This window comes from Ipomoea triloba, chromosome 3 (assembly GCF_003576645.1).
Source record: "Ipomoea triloba cultivar NCNSP0323 chromosome 3, ASM357664v1".
NCBI classification, from domain to species: domain Eukaryota; kingdom Viridiplantae; phylum Streptophyta; class Magnoliopsida; order Solanales; family Convolvulaceae; genus Ipomoea; species Ipomoea triloba.
The window spans coordinates 16,872,036-16,896,418 of NC_044918.1; the positions used below are offsets into that span (position 1 = coordinate 16,872,036).

The 24,383-nt window shown below is 33.8% G+C and overlaps 3 protein-coding genes across 4 annotated transcripts in view; all 3 read left to right on the top strand.

Annotated features, from left to right (window-relative positions):
* Nucleotides 1-1,113, top strand: part of LOC116014263 (zinc finger CCCH domain-containing protein 64) — a 7,395-nt gene extending 6,282 nt beyond the window's left edge. For both annotated transcript variants that reach the window (XM_031254284.1, XM_031254285.1), the window contains exons 10-11: nt 348-490; nt 628-1,113. In XM_031254284.1, the coding sequence (XP_031110144.1) occupies nt 348-476 (129 nt within the window). In that variant the 3' untranslated portion in view covers nt 477-490; nt 628-1,113. The remainder of the gene's footprint in view (nt 1-347; nt 491-627) is intronic.
* Nucleotides 1,114-1,468: 355 nt separating this feature from the next.
* LOC116014180 (transmembrane protein 258-like) lies at nt 1,469-4,579 on the top strand. The gene is made up of 4 exons (XM_031254181.1): nt 1,469-1,596; nt 1,692-1,798; nt 4,138-4,216; nt 4,307-4,579. The coding sequence occupies exons 1-4, from the start codon at nt 1,594-1,596 to the stop codon at nt 4,352-4,354; spliced, it is 237 nt and encodes a 78-aa protein (XP_031110041.1). The 5' UTR covers nt 1,469-1,593; the 3' UTR covers nt 4,355-4,579.
* Nucleotides 4,580-6,869: 2,290 nt separating this feature from the next.
* On the top strand, nt 6,870-14,779 carry LOC116013789 (WD-40 repeat-containing protein MSI4). The gene is made up of 15 exons (XM_031253716.1): nt 6,870-7,285; nt 8,059-8,122; nt 8,994-9,080; nt 9,180-9,242; nt 9,555-9,620; nt 9,758-9,832; nt 10,766-10,841; nt 11,085-11,262; nt 11,347-11,428; nt 11,556-11,629; nt 11,735-11,846; nt 11,954-12,028; nt 12,150-12,211; nt 14,201-14,300; nt 14,386-14,779. The coding sequence occupies exons 1-15, from the start codon at nt 7,029-7,031 to the stop codon at nt 14,491-14,493; spliced, it is 1,479 nt and encodes a 492-aa protein (XP_031109576.1). The 5' UTR covers nt 6,870-7,028; the 3' UTR covers nt 14,494-14,779.
* The last annotated feature ends 9,604 nt before the right edge of the window (nt 14,780-24,383 follow it).

Here is a 24,383-nt window from a genome sequence, read left to right on the forward strand (position 1 = left end):
CCCCCCCCCAAAAAAAAAAAAAATAAAATAAAATTGCTCAATCTTCATTAGGAACCATCTCCCCTCGCATAATTCCCCCTTTCAGAAGGAATAGTTTAGAACTGGTAAAGAATGCCTTGCTGCATAAGAACCAAATATTTATATAGCAGCCTAAACTAGAATGCCAAATGGCATTCCAATTGGTATCCTTGGCAACAATAGAAAAAGCTAACCATAACCAGATAAAGGGCGTAATTTGAGACAAATTGCTGCAGAGATGTGCTCCACCAACAATACTAAGACAGCTATACTTTGTATAGTAGATGTGTCAATCTAGTCGAGATTTTAAACTTCTACAAAACACGCAGGTTTTGGCTGGCTTGTTGAATATGGCAGATAGAGCTGACTGGAGGAACTGTAAGCTAAGCAGAGAGGAAGAAATAAAAACGGTTGAGACTTTCAAGAGCAGATTTCAAGAATATGATCCAACTCAGTGATTCAACGCCAAAAGGTACCAAAACAAAACAATTTCTGTCATCGCTGTTATTGCTTTTACATTTGTCAAATCATGCCATTATGCCATTGAAGCATGTTCTACACTATTATGTCATGTACTCCTTATTAACCTCGTGTCATTTGCATCATTAGAAATGTTCAGATCCCGTAGTATCTTTTGCAATGGAAGGATGTCATCTCACCAATCACAGCAGACTGCTCAATCCCGGAAAACACAAGCATCACAAATTTGGCTGGCACTGCAATAGGGTCGTGATCAACACAATATTTCGAGTAAAACAAAAATACAGGCCAATTTAATTCAGGCCTTAGGAGAACCAGCAGTACTGGATGGCAGCTACCATGGGCATATCTGTCATACTCTCTTGGTTTAATTCATTGGGCACCATTTGATTTTATATTTTGTGATAAGATATGAAGAGTGTGTGTCTAAGAGATTATGTGCTATGATTAGTGCTCCATAACTATACTTGAGAGATTATATGCCATTAGTTACCATCTTGAATTTTGAAGAGATTATAGATATAAAGTGTCTTATTTCTGATTTTCTGTATAATCTTTGTACATTTTGATTTTGGGTCATTCCCTTGTATTATTACTAATTTTGGATGTTTGGCATTTTAATATTTCAATCATTATTGCGTGATTATACTATCAAATTATGTATATTCAATATATAAATAATGTACTTTTAATGTATTAAAAATGTAAATTATATTCAGAGAAAGTACAATTATGTGAGTAGTGAAAGTATATTATTTTGCATAATGTACATACACTACACCGATAATATACTTCACTTCATTTTTAAACCAAATACAAGAATTTAATATTCTTTTAAAGTAATTTAACAGTCCGTGAACCAAACACCCCTTAAAATGTAGTGTAAAAATTAAAATTTTAAAAAATAAAAATTTTAAAAAATAAAAATTAAAATGATCAAGATAGATCGACGGTCAAAATTACACATGCGTTGGGGAGAGTTTTGTACTAGACTGGTGTTTCTCACTTCTCAGTAAAAGGAGTCTTCGGCTGCTGAGTCTTCTTCCGCCGGTGAGGTCTGAGACAAGAACTGTCGTTAGCTTGCAATCTCCAGAAATGGTATCTGAAATGTATATTCTTACTGTTTTCTCTCAATTTTCCTAATTTGTTCCGATAATCGAATGATCTGACTGGTGTGTAATTTGATTTAAAAGGCCCAATCAGCGAAGCCGATCTGGAGCCCGGTGCCGGAGTCGATGTATCCAACCCTAGCGTTCCTCATGCTCGCCGTTGGTCTCGTCGTGACTGCCGGTTTCTTCATGTTAGTCTCCGATCTATCCATTTTTCATATTTACGGGTTTGCCTTTTACTCCGTAATATTTTATCTGGTTAGCATGTTTTATTGCATTGAGAGGGATGCATTTGCAGTTTAGTAAATGAATGAATTCTGTTGTCTTTGATAGTGTAGAGCAGCCTTTATAATTAGATATCAGATGTTGAAAAGCATTATTGTTTTGTTGATTTTTTCTCAGTTTTGCATTTGAATTATGTTCTCCATAAATGGTTTGTTGGAAAGGATAAAATGAACAATGTTGGTTAGGCATCCAATTAGACATTATTTGGGGTGACGTGGGAAACTTGCACTCACTACTACCCAAGAGTGTGCATTGGGTAAACCGCCTTATGACCCTAGCTGCAAAGGACTACAAGGAGGTAAATCAGTCTGGGTTGTCCATAACTGACCGCCTCAAAACAAGAAAGTTGAGATTCGAACTCGTGACCTTGTGGTTACAAGTTTGCATCATTAGCCACTTGGCTTGGGTTACCCCTAATTAGGCGTTATTTGATTTGATAATTGCTGGTATTCACTTGTCAAATGGAAGGCATTTGATTTATGTCTTGTACACTGCTGAGGAAGAGATCCATTACTGGATATGAATAGCTTGATATTGATCCTCTCTACAGTGGTACATTTAGGTGTGTCATATGAACAATGTTCAAGGCTTCAAGTGAATTGCTCGAATTCACTGATTTTGATATGATAGATAATTATAGCTAAAACTTCAATCTTTGATATGTTAATTTTGAACCAAATTTTGAAATGTCGGTACAAATCTAGACAATTTTTTAACCTTGTCCAAAGACCCTCCCAACAAAAGAGGATGAACAGTCACTGAAGCTACTATTATGGTGCTTCTATATAAGTATATTGCAGATAGCATTTAGCATTCAATTGCCTCATCCTTTCCTGCAGTGAGATGTGGCTACTGGAAGAACCTCTGGTGCTTTGAACGGAAATGAAAGAATCATACTAAGAATAGAGGCCATAATAGTAATTGGCATCTTAGATGCGAAGGGTACCAAACCTTGAGGACATGCTCATTGAGGGTGTTTGGCAGCACCAATAAGCTAGCTAATAGCTTATTGACTTGGGTTATGTTTGGAAAAGCGGTTAGAGTGGCCTATTGCTCTAGTTGCTCTCCAATTACCTATTTAGGAATGATGTAGTTGGAGCGGTCCGCTGCCCATCACTCCAACCGCTTTCTACGTTGGGACTTGGGGTAAGGGTCTTGTTGGAGTGGTGAGCCGCCCTCCCAAATGCACTATTGGTAAAAAGTTGGCCTCTGGCTTTAAGAGATGTTTGGTAAGCAGCCTTTAAAAAAAAAGATTGCTTATGAGAAACTACTTGGAGTAATTTATAGCTTCTTAGAAACTACTCAAACTAGATTTCAATTTACCCCTGTACTTTTACACTAATGACGTAATAAAAACCTTTTTCTTTTCTTTTCTCTTCTCTCTCTCTCTCTCTCTTCCACCATTTTCTCCCTTTTGATAATTTTTTTCGTCCCTCCCTTTAATTACACAGTGATTTCAACTCTTTTCTATAACATTTTCTCTCTTTCTATAAAAATTTTCGACTATGAAATAACAAAATAAGTGTTAATAATGATTAATTTAATCTTATAAAACATAAATATAATATAAAATACATTTAACATTTAACATATCTATAATAAAACATTCTGGTCATAAATAAAAATAGATTAAATTATTAGTATGCTTTTTAAAGATTTTTTTGTAAAGGAAAGAAAATTACATCATTTTACATTAATTAACTACTTAATTACCAAACACTTCTAGTTTACTTAGCAGCTGCTAGTTTATCAGCTAGCTGTGCCAAATAAAGTGTTTGCATCCTAAAAGAAAGGGGCTGAGGATAAGTGTGATTTTATGTCTCATCTTCTGGAGGTGTTCTTGTATGTTGGGATATGATAGAGAAGAAGAGAAACCAAATTGTTGTATATGACTTGGTTTCTTTCCCATTGTATTTAATCTATTGGTAGATAGCGTTTAGGGGCTTGAGAGAGGCATATTGGATATAAGGCTTTTCTATCCTCCAATATGCAATTAAATTCTATAACATCATGATATGCCTAGAAATGCAAGTTTCAAAGTGTTTGTGTTATATCTCTAAATAGAAAGGAATCAATGTAAAGCTTCTTATCCCCTCATCCTCTGCTAGGCTAATATTGAGTTCTGTGGCATCAAAATAGACACAAACCAGCTCTTTACAAGGACATTATTCTTGCTCTCTCTCTTCCTCAAAAGACCTATATACCATGTAATCTGGTAATAAGACACCTTTTTTTTTTTGTGCAGCTATGGGGCTACTTCTTCTAGAAAGAATCTGAGTCTTGCCAAGGAGCTCACCATAGGTGCTGTGGCATCAGTATTCTTGGTACGTTATCAATAAATACCGAATATTACAGTATTTGACGTTTTGTTTCATGTATGTTGCTCATCTTAGACCTCCATTTCCTTTGTGCAGGGTTTCGGATCCTTGTTCTTACTGCTTTCCTGTGGTGTTTACGTTTGATAACTTAACATCGCACTAGACCTAATTTTGTTTTTGCAATTTCTACGGGGTGATGCTTTTTGACAGTGTCGTTAGAACTAATTTGAGTATGAGTATTTGAGCGGAGCATCTATGATGTGTAATCCTCATCAAACTATAAATCTACTAAACTAGGAACCCGTACCAATGGAACTTTACCTTTTTCTTGTTGGACACAAAAGTTACATCGCCATTGCCTCTCTTCAACACATTTGCATCTTAGCCATGATATATGAATTAGAGATCCCCATATCTAAATTAGAAATTGAGACATTAGCCATGACGATGATGAAGGTGGGTGAGGTTGACTGGTTGAGGGGGGGTGGTGATGGGTGGCCATGACAGAAGTGGAGAGGCGTTGAGAATATATGGTCATGATACTCGGAAACTCAAAAGTTACGATAAAACTTTTCTTCTTTTTTGGTTTTGTTTTTTTTTTCTCATTTTTTATTTTACACCAAAATTCTCAATTCTTGTCTTTGACACATTGCCCCTTTAAAATGTAGTGAAACAAATGTCCTTTTTTTTTTGGAAGAAGTGTCCCAATTTTATATTGTGGGTCTTAATTGGAGTCACAAAAGACATGTGGGGTAGAGTACAATAAAAGAAGCTATTTCATAGTCCTTAGAGCAATCCCAACAATTTGACAATTGTTGGCTTGTTGCGACATTTAATTATAAACTTTAAAAAAAAAAGAGGTGATTATTAGGGTAATCACACCAATGCATTTTTATTTGTTTTTAGAATAGTAAAGAATTGAACAATTGCTTTTTAACTGATGTGAGACTTGATTTTTAACAGCATTTTTTTTCTGCAAAAAGTCAAAAACTGTTAAAAAAAAATGTGAAGTGCATGCTTGGAGTGCACTCATGTGCCTAGTGAACGTGTGTTCCACATGTGTCGGGCGTGTGGCGACCATTTTGACTTTTAACTGTTGAATTTTTTTTAAAGAAAAAATTGTTAGAAAGTTTTTTTTTCTTTTCTTTTTCTCTCCTATTTTTGACTGTATCCTATATGACAACCTAAAAAATTGTGCAAAAATTCAACCGGTATGGATGCTCTTAGTTGACGACAACCCTCAATTACACAACATGTGCACACTAGGCACTGTTTGTGCACGAAATGTGCACCAATTTATTTGTTTTTAGAATAGTAATGAATTGAATAATTGCTTTTTAACTGATGTGGGACTTGATTTTTAACGTCATTTTTTTTTCCTGCAAAAACTATTAAAAAAAGTGAAGTGCGCGCTTGGAGTGCACTCATGTGCCCAATGAGCGTGTGTTCCACATGCGCCTGCTGGGGCGCGTCAGAGTGGCCAATAACTGGCGGCCACTTTGACTTTTAACCGTTGAATCTTTTTTTTTTTTTTTTTCTTTTTAAGAAAAAAATGTTAGAAAGTTTTTTTTCCTTTTCTTTTTCTCTCCCATTTTTGTCTCTATCCTACATGGCAACCTAAAAAATTGTGCAAAAATTCAACCGGCATGGATGCTCTTAGTTGACGACAACCCTCAATTGCACGACATGTGCACACTAGACACTGTTGGTACACGAAATGCGCACCAATTTTTTCCCCTTCTCTAGAGTGACTCACTTTACCCTAGAAATTTTATTTCTCAAAGAACCTCTGTCTCCTCTCTCCTATTTTTCCTATCCACCTCACACAAAAAACCTCCATAAAAACCTTTGTTGTGCATGCTTTTAAAGCATTCTCAATATTTAAGGATCTTGTCATATATATATGTTTGTTTGCACGCGCGAATGTATTTGCTACATAAGAGAGAGAGAGGAAGAGCAAAGTGAGAGAAAATAAGAAATCAAAGAAACTAAAAAAATTGCCCATTCCCCATGGGTGCGGTTGGTGCACGCACGCAACGCACACCAATAGACTTTTCATCTGTTTTTTCTCTATCTCTTGAAGATCCCACAAAAAATCATCTATTAAAAATGCATTTTATTCCATTTCATACTCTATCTCTTTCACGAGGACAAAATAATTCAAGAAAATCCCCAAAAGAGTATTGTTGTGTTTGCTCTTTAATCACAAATAATTAGAACTCAAATGTTTTTTTGTTTTTTTTTTGTTTTTTTTTTTTTGGTTGATAGAATTCACATCTTCATAAATAGGTCTCTATATTTCACACCGATTGCGTGTCTTTCGCATTATCGCTTCCTGATCTATTCTAGCCATTTCATCTCATCCCTCTAAATCCCTACTGTTTTGTTACTCCTCTATATTGCTACTATACTATCGGTGCGGTGAACGTGCTCGCTAGGTACGTTAATATAATTTGTTTTATTTTGTTTTCCTCCTCTTTTTCTCCCCCCACCAATTTTTTGTTGATGGTTGGGATGCTCTTAAAAAGTATTGAAAGAAATGCCCAATTTTGGATTTGCAAATATATTCAAAAACCAAAAGACTTTTGGTTGATAGAAATAAGAATTGACATTTCCATTAATAAGTCTCCAGATTTCACACCAAGTGCGTGTCTTTCGCTTTGTCGCTTCCCAGTACATTCTAGTTCTAGTCATTTCATCTAAACCCCCACTGTTTTGCTGCTTCCCTCTCTACTGCTACTATACTACTCTCACCATTTCCAAGTAGGTCAGGTCCAGCTAGCTAACCAGTAACCACCGTCTTTAACCTCAATCCGCCATGGAAACTCCTCAGCAGCCGCCGAGGAGGCGCGGCCGTCCGAAGGGATCTTCTGCCAAGTCCAAGGAGGACAGAGATCGCGAGCAGCCGCACTCCGCCGCCGCCGCCGCCACTCCCAGGATGAGAGGACCTGCAGCTGACAAGAAGGCCGCCGCTGCCGCCGCTGACGAGAAGTACGCGCAGTGGAAGTCGCTCGTTCCCGTCCTCTATGACTGGTTTGCTAATCATAACCTCGTCTGGCCGTCGCTGTCCTGCCGGTACGACGCCGTTTTAGCTATCGTGCTTTTTTCTTTGTTCTTCAGGTTTTGAGAGAATTTCTCTCGGTGTTTGCGATCTCAAACCCTAGAGTTCCTGATCTGCTCCCAGGAGCTCTCTATTCCTGCTTGTTAGTTTATATATGCAGTTGTTAATGCTGGTAAAGTTGCTTAGCGATTTGTGTGAGAATGATGGCGTTTTATTTACTTGCTTTTGTTAGTTTGTATGTATGAGGTTTGTTAGCTTGTGAAGTGTTGCGATTTGGTGATAGAAGTTTATGTTTTCTGAATTTATGTCTGTGTTAGGTGATGAAATGGGGGAGGAAGCAGAAGGGCCAAAAATTTGGAATATTCCATTCTCCTACTTTTTAAGGAAACATAATTGATTGAATATTCTTCTGACACTATAATTATAATTAAATAAGAGTCAGGACCATTTGTTTACTGTATAAATTGGTTTATATAGGTTATTCATTATTGTGTTGAGATCACAGATAAACCATTATGGTATGGTATTCTGTTTAAGTGAATTGGCCAAAGGAGGAAATTGCCAAGTAACTCAAATGGAAATTGTTCATTGCCAAGTTTGCCCCATATGGGATCTCTTGACAGTTTTAACTAGTGTAGCTAAAATACTGGTTGTGGTGAACCCTTCTACCCTGTAATGTATTTTCAGTTTCAACCTGGGGCTGATCAACTATACTTTTACTTTTTGGAATGGATGGAATCTGTACATTATTCAGATTTGATGCTCATATTAATATTTGAATGGATAGATGGGGTCCTGTGGTTGAGCAGCACAGTCACAAAAACCGCCAACGACTTTATCTTTCAGAACAGGTTTGCCTACTTTTGCCATAAATCATATTTTCTTATATTAAAATAGTTAGTATCAACAATTTTAGTTGTTTGCTTTGCTTTTATTATTGCAATGGAATATTGCCAGTTTCACTCCTGAATCTGGTATAGTTAAAATCATGCTACATTGGAGTAATGGCCATGTTTGTAGGCAAGTAAAACTAGTTGCAGAGTTTCTTCTCTTTGTCTGATCTTGTATGAGGTTCCAATTCTTTTGGGGCAGGGGTGAGACTTAGTTGCTTGATGGATATGATGCTATGGATTATCCTTATCAACATGTTTGGTTCATAGAATAAGTCAGGAATGAAATTACATTTTGGGAATATGCCTATTTTGCCAGTAGGTTTAGTGTTCTATTTCTGGGGATATCATCCCTAGGAATGAGTGGTTCCCTTTGCTAGAGGAATTTCCGAGGAGAGGCTTAGCATTAGCTAGTCTTGACAAGCTAGGAATAGCTATTCTTCTATGAACCAAATAATGGAATAGAATTCTTATCATATTCCTCATTTATTCCACTTTATGGAATAACATTTTATATTCGCCAATTTTCATTTTGTGAACCAAATATGCTGTAATAGTTATGTGAAATAGAGTAACTATTGTTTCCTTTCTACATACATATTTATCTGGATTTCTGTTACACAAAAATACCCTCTTCCATACCTGCAATGGCACATTGTTGTCTGAAGGTGCGATCTTTGGTGCTCTCACTTCTTTATTTAATTGCTTCCACACTGCCATGTGGCTTGTGTAGTTAAGTAGTTTTCATCTCCTATTTTTACATGTTGCTTAGTATTCCATATTTGTTTGTTCTCGGATATCTATTTGACTCACTTTCTCCACTCATCATCAGACAGATCAATCAGTGCCAAACACTTTGATTGTAGCCAACTGTGATGTGGTTCGACCCAGGATTGCAGCGGACAGTCACATATCACACGTAATTATATTGTATCTTATATTCAAAGTCTTATTTATCTTGCTTAAGTACTTGTCTCTAATCTTTCTATCTGATTTGATTTATGTATTTCATTTCTAGTTCAATGAAGAATCACGCTCACCTTATGTCAAGAAGTACAAAACCATTATACACCCAGGGGAGGTATGAAAACTTTGTACACAAATATTTTAAATTCACATGTCCTAATAAGGTCTAATTAATAAAAAGAAGGCATAATAAAACATTTAAAAGAGTTTAAAATAATAGAACGCTTAGGTGAGGAGATATGGAAAAAGGTTTTGAGAAATATAGTACCTATCCTTACAATTATCCTGTGTCAGTTGGTAAGACATTAGGAAAGTAAAAAATGTAATAAGCTTGGTGGTTTATTCTTTCAGATCTTTTTATGTGGTATTTAGGCATAATGACTGAAAGATGAACTTTATGCCCTGTTTGAACATTATTATATTGCAGGTTAACAGAATCAGAGAGCTTCCTCAAAATAAAAACATAGTGGCAACCCATACTGATAGTCCTGAAGTAAGCATTTGTATTAGATATTTAAGGTCTTCTTGTTTCTAATATTTTATTTTCTCCCTTTCCAGCTTATCAATATTTTCTCCTAGTTAGTTATTTGAAAGAGAAATCATTTGACAAATTTTATCATTATGCATTAGGTTCTAATTTGGGATGTGGAAGCCCAACCCAATCGACATGCTGTTCTTGGAGCTGTTGCTTCACGCCCAGATTTGGTTTGTATCCTCTCATTCCCCAAAATATTTTTTGGCGATTTTTAGCGCATATAGTTTCTAGCGTTTATTTTATCTTTCCAATATATAACTTAAGTTCACAGATACTTCACTGGCTAGCAGTCTCAGACTTAAGATGCAAAGGGATATTGTATATGAAAAATAGTAGTTATACACATCTGCTGGCTGTCTGAAAAATATTTCCTTTGTGAATATGGTACAAATTAACTTGAAAAGTATAATAAAGTAGGGCTCTGCATTTGTTTCTTATAAGAGTTGCACTGATGTAATGATGTTATGAGATAGAAATGTAAATTATTATTGGTTGAGCATTAGGAAATATACATATACTGTAGTTCACAAACTCCTATCTTTTTTGGCATATATGATTAAGGGGAAGGTATTGAAGTTGTTATGTTTGCATCTCATATTCCAAATGTTCTCACTTGTTGATTTTGAACATAATGGTGAACACTTTTCTCTCTTTGCATCCTGAAAGTCATTGACTGGTACAAGGCAAGAATTTTATGAGCAAACAAATATGCCTTATAAAGCCCCGGAGTTTTGAGGAAATATGAATCTATGATGAGTGGTGAAGTTATCAAAATTATTATTCCTGAATTACAAGTTCCAAATGTTTCTCCTTTTGAACACAAGAATGGGAACTATTTTGGGTCTGGTATTGCATTTTGAAACCCATGTACTCTTTCTAAGTCAAGAACTTTATGAGTGATGTAGACTGCAAAGAATTATACATGTAAGGGTTATTTTTTCCTTATTGGAATCCTCAATTTCTTTCTTAGTGTTGGTTCAATTCTAGACCTTCTTGGAGAAAATAAATGTGGTATAGTTTAACAATATATGTTGCAATTTTAATTTTCTTCTTAATGTATTAACCAACTAGTTGAATTGTTTTTCCCCCCTTTTTCCTACCAGACATTGATTGGACATAGTGAGAATGCAGAATTTGCATTGGCAATGTGCCCCACTGAACCCTTTGTGCTCTCTGGAGGTTAGAATTTTTTCCACTATTATGTGATTGTACTCTCAATCTTTATGGTGTGATTGCATCTTAGGGTTATCTAACTAATTTATACTCCGTAATTACTTTCTTCCATAGAAAAGTTGATTACTCTTTTTTGTCACACTGAAACTTCCTCATTAGCCTAATTTAATGATATGGATACTTTGAGTACATCAAGATGAGCTGTGCATGCCTGTGTGATTTATTTTTATTTTTATTTTTACTTTATAGGAAAGGACAAATCTGTGGTACTGTGGAGTATTCAAGATCATATATCAACATTGAGCACAGATGCACAAAAACCTGCTGGTTCATCTATTAAGGCAGCTGATAATCCCTCTATTCAAGCTCGTGGAATCTTCCAAGGCCATGAGGATACCGTTGAAGATGTTCAGTTCTGCCCATCAAGGTAGCTGGATTTTGCCTCCTATATTCTTTTGTGATCTAAGGTTTCTTATCAGTCTTCTTACTTTCGTTTTTGGTCCTGGCACAGTTCACAGGAATTCTGTAGTGTTGGTGATGACTCATGTCTCATTCTCTGGGATGCTCGAGTTTGTACTAGTCCAGTTGTAAAGGTTGAATGATCTTTTTGTAGTTTGAATCTCTATTCTATTTTGTGCATTTTTATTCAATTGATTATTATAAGAAATTTCTTTTCCAAGTTCTTACATAAGTTGGTGGTCTCTACTTTTCTGTATATAGGTTGAAAAAGCTCATAATGCTGATCTCCACTGTGTTGACTGGAATCCTCATGATGGCAACTTTATTATCACTGGGTACTTCTCTCACCAACTTTTCAGTAAATCCAGTTTATAAATAATATTGAAAATCACTGTTATGAAGGACTCACTAGTTCTGTGTGAATGTGCGATATCACTCAGATCTGCAGATAATTCTGTCCGCTTGTTTGATCGACGTAGTTTAACTTCGAATGGAGTTGGCTCACCAGTCCATATCTTTGAAAATCACAAAGCAGCAGTTCTTTGTGTGCAGGTATTAAGTAGGTTGTCTTGTTCATTCTACTTCTGATGCACATTCAATACTTTTGCTAGAGGATTTTCAGATTACCACAGCTAGACTGAAATGGTTTTTTTTCCCAGTGGTGTCCAGACAGGTCCTCTGTATTTGGGAGTACTGCAGAGGATGGTCGTTTGAATATTTGGGATTATGATAAGGTAACGTGATGATAGGAAAAACTATCAATCAAAATAATTAATGCAATAATGACATAATTGCTCCAAGGTTAATTTAACATATGGACAATCTTATGAGATGCCTCTTTCCATATTCTTTCAGGTTGGTGAGAAGGACAATGAGACACCTGCTCCAGGTTTATTTTTCCAGCATGCTGGGCACAGGTTGGTACCATACCATACTTTATCAGTGCTCGAACTGGATTTATATATGTTAAATCTCTGTAGTAGCCTTATCCATTGCTTTCTTCATTTTTCTTGATCATATCATTTTCTGGAGATAGCTGCGTAGTGATTTATTTATTTATTATTATTTTTTAAATACGTTATTTGGGTTTGGGAAAACACAAGGAAATGTGAGAATTATAACACTTCAGGCATGTATTAGATACTCTTTCTTACAACTTTTTCTCACCCTGACCTTGTATGAGCAACCTAACTCTTAAATAAAACTTGTGAGATATAAGAAGATGATTATGTCACTTGGGTTGCTAATAGATGATTTAACACAGGGAAGAAAAAGTTAGGAATAAATTTGCAATAATGGTAACCATCAGATATGGTCACATGAAGGTTACGAGAATTTTAAGAACTTATGTTACCAGTTTACCACTACTCCCATAAATAAAGTAATAATTTAAAATTAATATTTAAATTATATGCAAATAAAATATCTGTGTAAAATGATCAAGAATTTATTATATTAAAAATATAATACTCTGTAAAAACTAGTCCAGAAGAGTTCATTAGAAGAGTTAAAAGTCAAACTTTATAAGAAAATATCCTTGGATATTATTCAAAGTTTCAAACATTATAACTCTTTGCGTTAAAGATCTCTTTTGGGCTTCCCAAACTTCAGGAAAAACCGAAAAAACATCCTCCAATTTTTTGAAACTCTTCCATGAAAGAAACCTCATCTAATTTTCCCTAGCAATCAAAGATAGCTTATGAGGTTCAGAGGTTGTGTGTGTGTGTATCTATATAAATATCAAGTGAGAACCAAACCTTAGGTAAAAATAGTGGATTAATTCTAGCGCTTGATATGGGATGATCAACAACTGTAAAGTAAGGGAAAAAACGTTGTAAGGGCATCTAGCAACAACAATCGTAGATATGTAATGATGCAATTAACTGTTACATGTCCTTGATTACACTTGTAGTTGCACAATGCACTTCTAAAATCCTAGTTTTGGGTGCATGTTTACATATCAACTGTTGCACTTGTAGTTATTACTCATTGCATGTTTGCAATTCTCACTGGACCTGCCCCTATATATATAGAGAGAGAGTTAATCCCACTAGAGGTCTCTTGTCTTTGATGGCAATTCCAAATTTAGTCTCAAACTATCGTTTTTGACATTTAACATCCCAGACTATTATTTTTGGACACTTTTAGTCCTTCTCATGACTTTTCGTATTTTTAGTAAGGGCATTTTTGTCTTTTCATATTTGTCTTTTGTTATTTTTCCGGTTTCAACCAGTTTAATTGGTTTAGGACTTTAGGTAACCTCTAATTTTTAGTAATCATATTTTTCAACGGATTTTTAATAAAGTCCTAAACCAATTAAACTGGTTGATTATTGAATATAGCAAAATAATATGACTAGAGTAGTGGAAATACAATTTTTAACTAATCTTAACATTATACGACACCCATTTGAAGCATTTAAACTTGATAACTGACTAAGCATTGGGCAATGAACCCTTACAATAAATGAAAAATACACTTAATCATATATAGGGTTAAAGGACTTGTCTTGGGACTAAACAACATCCTGTGAGACGACATGCATATTCTACTTTTGGAATTCGGCACTGTGCCTCTCCGGCTCCATAGAATTTTCCTATATATATATTCTGATATATAAAACATATAAGACTCAGAAGACAAATATTCTGTAATGTCTTGCCCATAAGATTATCAGAGCCCAAACAATTAACTTTAGATGACCAGCATTCTGATTAATAAATTCCTACCAACTTAAAATAAAAATTTTAACTTTACAACATCAAAATATTACGGAGTATTCAAGTTATTGATTGTCATGTCTGAACCTTAAGTACTTCATTACTATATCAATTTCCAATACTTTTGTTCTGTTTCTGTCAGTGCAAATCCATAACAGAAATTCCTTGCATCTATCTTGATTTCAGGGATAAAATTGTTGACTTCCACTGGAATGTGGCTGATCCATGGACAATTGTAAGTGTATCTGATGACTGTGACTCCACAGGTGGAGGTGGCACACTACAGGTATTGACATTTAAAACATAATTGTTGGAACCAGTCTTTTCACACGTTCTCGATTTGCCTGATATGTTTCAATTGGTCCATGCAGATATGGCGGATGTTGGATTTGCTGTATCGTCCTGAAGAGGAGGCTCTGGCCGAGCTTCAAAAATTCAAAGACCATGTAAGCAAGTGCGCTCCAAAATCTGATTCCTAAGTATTAAATGCTTGTGTACTCATTACTCCTTTGAAGTATGAGTCTAGTAGTGTACCAATCCAAACATTGTAGGTGGGAAGGGAACCCATTGTTAGGACTGTCCCTGTAACTTTATAACCTTTTGACTGAAGATATTTGGAGCTGTGCTTGATAATCCTATTTAACAGATTGTTTTGTTCCTAATGTGTATGGAGTACCTAGTGAGTTTGAACTTTGAAGTCTATTGTTGTATCCTAGACCTTGATACACGTTTATTTTAGTATATTGCAAGTTCATTTTTAACCTACTATATGCTCCTTTTTAGTTAGGGGAAAATATAGGATATGTTTATTTTTTGGATCAAGGTCTATCTTGCAAGACAGACTCCTGAAGTTGATATAATTTGTTGTTTGAGGTTGTAACTTGCTTTCTTTTTTCTTTTCTTTTTTTTTTTTTTTTTGAGTTCTACTAACTTTATTACATTGTAGTATTTATTCATACTTTTCTCAAAATTGTTGCATCGCAAAGAGTCAACAATGCTTCTACTAAGGTTCGATCTCATGACCTCTCTTATGGGAAAGTCATGACATGTTATATGAGCACAAGATGCTTGGCTGAAGATGTAACTTGCTATTTTGCTAAAATTGTTTTGGGGTCTTAGAATTTAAGATGGGCACTGGGCAAATGAACGGCTATATTGAACTAATCAGTTAGTTTAACTTGTGACAGACGTAATAAACTGATTTATTATAAGGTGAGATTCTCTCAACAATTTTAAGGGGCTGTGCTTTTCTGCATCCAACCGGTACCTAACTAGGCAACTACCAAATTATGTTGTTGACCTCAGATTCGTAGATTTCGTAACTTTTCCCACAATCTTGCAATTTCCAAGTGTTCACTGTAGGGATATTAGATTTGGTAGATTGTGTGTGTATATGGCGTGGAACTGATGCAAGAAAAACAAGAGTACTAAAACCAGTGAGAATGGGGGGCCTTCTTGTCCCACCTCTATTCTAACAATTACAAACTCTTAAGATTTGATTTGTCCAAATGGTCTCTGCCATGGATTTACAGATGGTGACATAACATGAGAGCCCTTATTATTATTACAAAGGTTTTATTCTGCTCAAAACAACCTTTTATTTATTATCTTTTTGAGTGGCGAGAGAAACACATAGTTATTACCTAAGAGTTGAGATTTGAACTTGTGACTTTGTAGTTACAAATTTGTATCATTAGTCATCTTGATTGGGGTTACCCTCTTTATTTATTCTCTTATGTTCCATACAATAATGTAACTTTTAAAATATTACAATTTGATAATATAACTTCAAAAACTTTACAATTATTGAATAACCGATTAACGAAATTGAATAGAGCACACAAATTCATCTCCTAATTCCATGATATAATTTGGTGATAAGTTACATTTTAAAAGAAAATGTATAGTAAGCATAAGTTCAAATTTCATTAACCTCACCACTCTTTGAATGTACCAAAAAGTTGCAATAGCAATAACTAATAAGTACTTATAGATATATAGGGTCATAATTATAACCTCAAGGCCTTGCCTAAATGGCAATAACCATTTATTTGTATGGTGAGTGTTGTTCTCTTTATAGGGTAGTTAGTTATTGCTTGTTTGGAGGTGTCATATTTAATTCTTATAATAAATTATTCTAGTAACGTACTATTTACTGGTATTCACCCAATAGAGAAAAAATAGGAAAAAATTACAAAAAATATGATTAATAGAAATCAAGAGATGTCATTTTTAATGAACATGAGTAGGGTTGATCTTTATTCTAGTAACGTACCATCTACTAGTTGTTTAACTGTGTATTCACCCGATGGAGAAAACAAGGAAAAAATTACAAAAAATATTATTAATAGAAGTCAAGAGATGTCCTTTTTAGTGAACAGGAGTAGGATTGATCCTATTCTTATAATAATTTATTCTTGTAACGTACCATCTGCTGGGCCTGGTTGTTTAACTATGCATTTACCCGATGGAGAAAAAAATAGGGAAAAATTACAAAAAAAAAAAAAAAAACGATTAATAGAAGTCAAGAGATATCCTTTTTAGTAAACATGAGTAACAGGGTTGATCCTATTATTGGCTGAAAAGAGTGAGAAGAAGAAGCAGTAAAAGGAGGATGATAAGCAGGAAATAAGAGAGTAGAGTAAAAGTATGATGATGATGATGATGATCTGAAACGTGGACAGTGGCATAATGGCATCATATCATAATTTTGTTATTTAGTAATTACAGAGTACACTGGTGGCCTGCCTGCCGATTACGTGTGGAATCATGCAAAATTACAGGACACATCCTACAAGATGCTCTTTTCTCATTTATTTTTCAACTGTTGTGCAAGGACAGATCTTTATATTTTGCACCTTATTTATTTATTTATTTTTTAAATTTTTCATACTATTACTTCTGAGTGGTATACATGAGAAACAAGTTCAAATGAGAATTAGACTTCACGTGAGAACATGTGAATTAATCTTTTCCGTCCATCTAAGATGATCAATGGTTAAAAATTAAGAAAAAAATGTGGTGTCATTTCTATAATTAGGATTGTGTATTTGGAAACGCTTGATAATGGATTTGAATTTTTTTTAATGTACTATCAATTATTAGCGAATGCACCACATCTTTTCCCTTTTCTATGTATTTTTCAAATACGATAATTAAAATTTACTAGGAATCACAAAATATAATTTGAATTATTTTTTTAAATTATTTTTATTTATAAGTATTTTAATATTGAGTATAAAATTTTGCACGCATTGGGTATACAAAATGCTAGTATCAATATAAACATCTAGATTTTAATACTATCATAATCAAAGCATCTACCTTATTGCAGAATATGATTCTAGGGTACTAAATTAACCACATAAAATTAAATTCTAAATACCAACGATAATGATATCCTCGATAGATGCTTTTGATCATAAAAGGTGCGCTCATTGTTGAGCATATAATATATAAATATAAATATACAATCTAAGTATCAATTTAGACTTTTAGTTCAAAAGAAACACATAATTCAATTCACCTAAGAATACTTTTTTGTTTCCTTTAAAATAAAAGTCTTGAAAAGCCCTATCTACTATCTACTAGCCTAAAAGCCAGCCCTCTATATATTCCCTTATCACTTCACTTATTCTTCTTCTTTTATTTTATATTTAAATTAAAGGGAAATCTTTTTATCATTGACCACTTTAGAGCAAGGATTGGTGGCAATATAATATTTAGTAGTTAAATCAGTTTTATGTGTATATATTCCCTTTGAATATCATTATAATTGGCCTTATTGGGATAGGGTTGGGAAAGTTAATCTAATTTTTGACTTAATAAAGTTGTATGTGATTTATAAATCGCATTTCTATAAGTATATAGTTGTATTTGATGTTAACCATTTATAAATTTTATCATTTTAATCATTACTTTCAATAAATTTAAAAAGGATATATATATATATATATATATATATATATATATATATATATATATATATATATATATATAATTCAGATCTATCTAAAAATAAGAGCTGTCGTGCATGAGAGAACTAAAAATCAATCAAAGTCATCAATCTAGAAATATCATAAACAATTTTAAAAAAATACGGTGGCATTTTATAAATAACACGAACTTTGAAGTGCAAATAACAACACTATGGAGTGCATTTAACAACATAGAGTACAACAATATATAAAGTGCACATGAACTTTGAAGTGCAAGGAATAACACTTTGGAGTGCACTTAACAATATCACAAAGTATAATAACAATATAAAGTATACTCAAGCAACAATCTTAAGTGCAATTAACGTTATCATTACTTGCACCAAATGTGAAAGGTAAATTACTTACACTCTATAATGTAAAAGGGTTGCACTTTATAGTTATGTTACTGGGACTTTTTACTTGCCGTTGTTATTTATACTTCAAACACCTTTTACTTGCAGTTCAAAGTTCGAGTTATTTACAAAAATGTCAGTGCATTTTTTTTTTAAATTTACTTCTGAACCCTTAGATCTTTCTAGATGGATGACTCCAATTAGTTCCTACCCGCAGTTCTCACAGAAGTGCACCTCTATATAGGGTTCAAGTTAGAACTGACTCTAGGTAAAAAGTGCAGACTAATTTAACTCATCCATTTGAATAAATCAATTGTTATGAATTACGATGAGTGATTATAATCAGTCTTCACTTTTTATTAAAAAAAAAAATCATGTTATTATTTCAACCTCCCTCCTCACACGAGCACACATTTATATATATCAAATTTGAGACATATAGCATCTGTTCAGGATCATATATAACATGTATGTTTCCATTATGAGCATCTAAGAATTTTTTTATCTCTTTTTTGAAGTCTTGGAAAGCCGTACCTACATGCCTAAAAGCCATTTATCTAGATTCCCTTATCACTTCACTTCTTTATTTATTTCCTTTTAATTAAAGAGATTTTTTTTTAAAATTCTTTTTTTAATTTTTTTTAATCATTGACCACTTTAGAGCAAGCAAGTTAAGGGTGGGTGGCAATAAAATATTTAGTAGTTAAATAAATAAATATACACACAAACACACATTCCCTTTGAATCTCATTATCATCATTGACCTAATTATATTGGAATGGAAAAGTTATTCTGATTTTTTACTTAAAAATTGTTAAATCTCAAAATTAGATTGACTCGATTTATCTTTTCATAAATCTGAAACGAGTTTATAAGGTGTAAGATATAATCTAGTGGATTGAAGCCGGAAAAACATGGATTATTAAAAAAAAAAAAAGAAGAAGAAATGATGTAGGTGACAGTTGATGCTCTCACTATAAATAATTTTTTTTAAATAGTGGTTTGGATGCCAACTTCAAGTAATTAAACCCATGCCCCTAAATTAATATTCTGCAAAATTAGTGGTGATCTAAGCTTTGTTGGCTTGTTGCAACTGCTCATCAGCAAAACTCCCCAAAAAATTAATTATTAAGGATAAAATAATTATTGCTTGTCCAAATGAGAAAAGAGAAAAGCAAAAAAACAAAACAAAATATATGATGTCTTGTTAGTATCAAACTATCAATCTGACTAATTAAGATTAAAACATTTGTTGTTGTCTGGTTCCTAAATTTCATCCCAGCCAGACCTGTTTCAATCACATCACAACCAAATCTAACTTCCCTGTTCAAAGAAAATGAAGTGTTTTAATATATATATATATATATATATATATTTGAAAGGAACTTGTAAATACAAAACAAGCTAATCAATTACATATATATTAACATTGTGTGTTCATAGTACATATACAAATTATGAATTTTTAAAAGGTAAATTCTGTATGGGTCCACCTTATAAGGTTAATAGAAAATTGAACAATTATTTGCCTAACAAACACGTACTAATTAATATCTATTACTAGGGGTTAAAAAAAAACCAACACTTATTTGATATTGTAGAATTTCCATATAAAAGTTTATTTAAATAAAAAAATTAGGCACACAATGCTTATAGCCTAAGAAAGTGGTCATTAGGTGCGTTGAAGACTAGTTAATATTGATTAGTTGAGATGATGAATGTTAAATTATATGGCCCTCAATTAGATGTACGTTTTTATTAAAACCTGTCACATTATGGTCCCCAGGCCAAGTTGAAGAAATAATCCCAAAAAAGAGCATTATTGTTAATTTTGATGATAATGATGATCATTAGGTTAAAGTTGAAAGGGGTCAAACTTAGTAATAAGCTTGTTTGATTAGCCACTAAGTGGGAGGGTGAGGAATATATATATATTGTTGAATCAAACCACACTAGGACCAGTGTAATAATGAAACGTGGTTTCTTTTAAAATTGAAAATTTTAAGGGCAATAACAAACTTTTTTTGGTTAGATTACGAAGTGTCCTGAGAATGTCCCAACTGTAGGAGGCACCTTTAAACCAGTAACATACTCATATTAGTCCTCATTTGTACCGGCCTGGCCTAATTAAGAGGAAAAGTACTGATCGAATTGATTTTTTCATACAAGAGAGCGTCTGAACTCCCGACTTCTCTTAAGGGATAAAAGTGCACAGATGATGAGCACAAATGATGAGTGCAAAAAGGGTGTAATATCGTTCCGCTGAGGATTGGTGTTATGACACGAAACTGTGTGAATTACCAGGCACTAGAGTATATGAATTTATAGAATTCAAGTAACAAAGACTGAATGATGTGGAATAAAAGAAAACAATTGATTAAGGTGAATACTATATGATAAAGGGCCAGATCAGGGGATTGTAATCTTGATGTTCCAATCAACTCAGAATTAGGGAAAGAATAATTAACCAAGTGATATATGGGCAATGCACAAAATAATTCAACTCAGCTACTTTCGTAATCAATAAGAGAATTAGGCTAAGATTGCCCCATTGTCGTGATGCATCAATCATAACCTTAAGCACCTAAGCATTGTAAGCTCTCAAAATTACCTCTACTTTCATAGCAGGAAAATTAGGTTGAAATTGGTAAGGCTCGAGGTCTCCATCCAACTGTCGTTGTAATGAATCCCTCTCATAGACTAGCAATTAATTCTGGCCATCAATCAATAACAAGTAGAAAGAAATCCCCAAATCAACATAAACCCTAGGTAAGAGATTCAATCCCTTTATGCAATTAATTACCAATTGAACATCAAGATTAACAATGGATCCCTAATCCAAACCCATAAACGAACTACTCCCGCATGATGGGAGTAAACAAAACAAAGCAATAATTAATAACCATAAATATTGCAGGAAAGTAATAAAGGAATAAGAGAACTTAACTGATAAAGAACAAATCCAATCTTCAATCTTTGATTCCAATCTTGAAATTAACTAATCTAATGTGAACTGATCTAAACTATGCTAGGGAAATATAAACTAAAAGCTATGGTTCAGAACAATCTCTCTCAATTGTAGAGAATAGGTAGAATATATAGGAGGTAGATGGGCCTTGGCCCATTAGACAGCTTCCAATTCTTTTCCAACTTGTATTCTTCCTTGTAATTCCCTTTTCTTCCAGGACTTGTCCAAAATGTTCCAATATTCTTCCTTTGTTGTTCCTTTGTAATTCCCTTTTCTTCCAGGACTTGTCCAAAATGTTCCAATATTCTTCCTTTGTTGTTCCTTGTAGATAATTCAGCACTTGGACAATATAACACACAAACAATTCCCAATTTCACTAGGATACAGAAAATAACCTTCAAAACAACTAGAATAAGGAGTGAATAATTATACAAAATAGCATATATCAAGAGACAATAGTGAAATTACTAACTTTTTTGAAAAGTAATTGTAAATTTTGATAGACCTATGAACGGAGGGTTTAAAAGTGCTACTTTGCTAATAATTGAGAAATTAAAAGTAATGACACAAGTAACATAATGACTAACTCCTTATTACCTTATAACTTAGGGATTTTTTTTGTCTGACCACGAAATGTCTTAAGTAGACCTAACTGTAAGAGGGTCTACTCAAACTAATCCTTGCTCGCATTGATCTAGCCTAATTTAGGGGCAAAGTATTGGCCAAATTGATTTTTCTATATAAGAGGGGGTTCGAACTTCCTACCTCTCTTAAGGGACAAGAGTGCACGATCATTCATGTCAACCAAGCTGGCTTAATTAGAATCATGGTTTCTCTTTAAAATCATGGTTTAATTAGAAAAGGAGGGGGGATGGATGGGAAATGATATTTGATATGGACAATGATCAAAGGGTGATTGATGAATGAAAAAGAGGCATCAAGTGGGCCATTCCAGTTTTCATGGGGAGAGATCAGAGCTTGGCAAAATCTTGCAATAATGGAGTCTTGATGAACAGCTCCATTGATTGGACCATTCAATATCCAACAATTAATTTCAAAAAAATCTTTGCAGATTGTGATATACCCACACCTTCATGAACACTAATAATTATATATATATATATATATATATATATATATATATATATATATATATATATATATGTGCCTCTTCCTTCACATATGGAAATCATTACCACAATAGTTGATGGAAAATCCAAGGTTACATCAATTATGAATCCACAGGTCAACTTTAATTAATCGCTCCGATATCTTAATTCCACCTCTAAAAACATAAACAGTACCTATTTTTCATGGAATTGAGCGACACTATGCGTAACTAATGTTGATTTACCTCATGCGGTCCTTTGTTAGTTAGGGTTACAAGGCGGGATTTACTTAATGCACACTTTCGAATAGAGACTGCAAGTTTCAATCTGTCGGTCAAAAAATAATGACATGACATGATTACAAGAAGGCTAACTAAGCAGATTTATTATTGGATTTTGTTGTTGTTTGTTCTGTCTGTAGTTTCAGAAGATTGATTCTATGTAGTAACATAAGTGTTGGGAAAAAAACACTATTGAGGTTTAATGAGGCTTAACTGTCTTGATATGTCTGCATATGCATGGAATGAGACCTTTCATTTCTAGTGGGTCTGAACCTAAGAAAGCCCCATCTGCACAAAAAAATAAAAATCAGAACTTTCACCAGATGGCCATAACTATCCCTACTTACTGTCTGTTTGTCAAGGACATTTTGGAGATTCCAATAAGTAAAATATAAAAAATGTTGAATTTGAATTTCAGAAAGAAATTCAATTCTACTGTACAATATATCTATCTATATACAGACACATTTCTACTGTAAAAAATTATTTTTTTATTATCCTAAAGTTGAGAAAACGACATTTGTGGTTCCTCAGTTATAACTGTAGTGTAAATTTAGTATCTCAGTTATTATCAAAGTAGTGCATTTAGTCCTGAGTTTAATTTTGAGCGACCAAACCCATCATTTTGAAATAATTGAGGAACTACTACAGTTAAAACTAAAGAATCAAAAGTGATATTTTTAATTTTGATATTGCAAAAACCTTCAACTCTTTGTTTTTTTTTTTACTAGAGTAATACTAAACGTACTCTAGTTTCTACTCCAATTTTTATTCTCTGCTTATGTGGGATGTTCTAATTCATTCAAAAAAGAGTAGGCTACAGTTTTTATCACACTTTTCTTGGACTATATCCTGGACCCTATGAACCCACCCAGACTCATGAGGAGGTAAATCTAGTCAATATAGCTTCGAGATTTAACAATAAACTGTAAACTTCTGTGCAGAGACCAACCCAAACCCAAACCCCCAAATTTGTGGCAAAAATCAAACCCCACCCTACCGCTGGAAGTAATTCTTAAGTGAGGTTTTTCCGATAGACCAATGCCCACAAACTTCACCGTGCCACTGAAAGTAAGCTTAAGTGAGATTTCTCATCTAATAGACCAATGTCATGTGACTACTCCAGAGAGTTGATATATCGGTTTCATTTACCCTATCAAAAGTGCAGAAAACTATAGTACAAAGAGAGATTGTTTTATATGTAAATACATGTGTGTGTGTGTGTATATAAAAGTGTTTGCAATGTATCATCAGATTTCCCTAATTTCCCTTTCAGCATAATGGTACAGAAAAATGGGACCCTGACATGGATCCTTCAATAAATTCCCAGTGACAGAAAACATCATAATTTCACCCAGTCATACCCAGGTATAGGCATACCTTGTGCAAGTTTGATCTGGTGCAAGAATTCAATTATAAATATTGATGCAAAAAAAAAAAAAAAAAAAACTGATTGAAAGAAGTTGAAACTGGGGGGATTGGCCGGTTTTTTCGGATCCTGTCATGTTAAAAGATGGACCAAAGAATGATGAGATCCAAAGCTTCTTTAACCTCTTCTTTTTGCCACTTTAGTCTTTAGCTTTCAAATTGTTTAATTAATCCTTTTATTTATATGGTTAGCATAATAATCAGTAGTTTTGGGTTTTGGGTTTTGGGTTTTTGCTTTAGCAGATGAAGA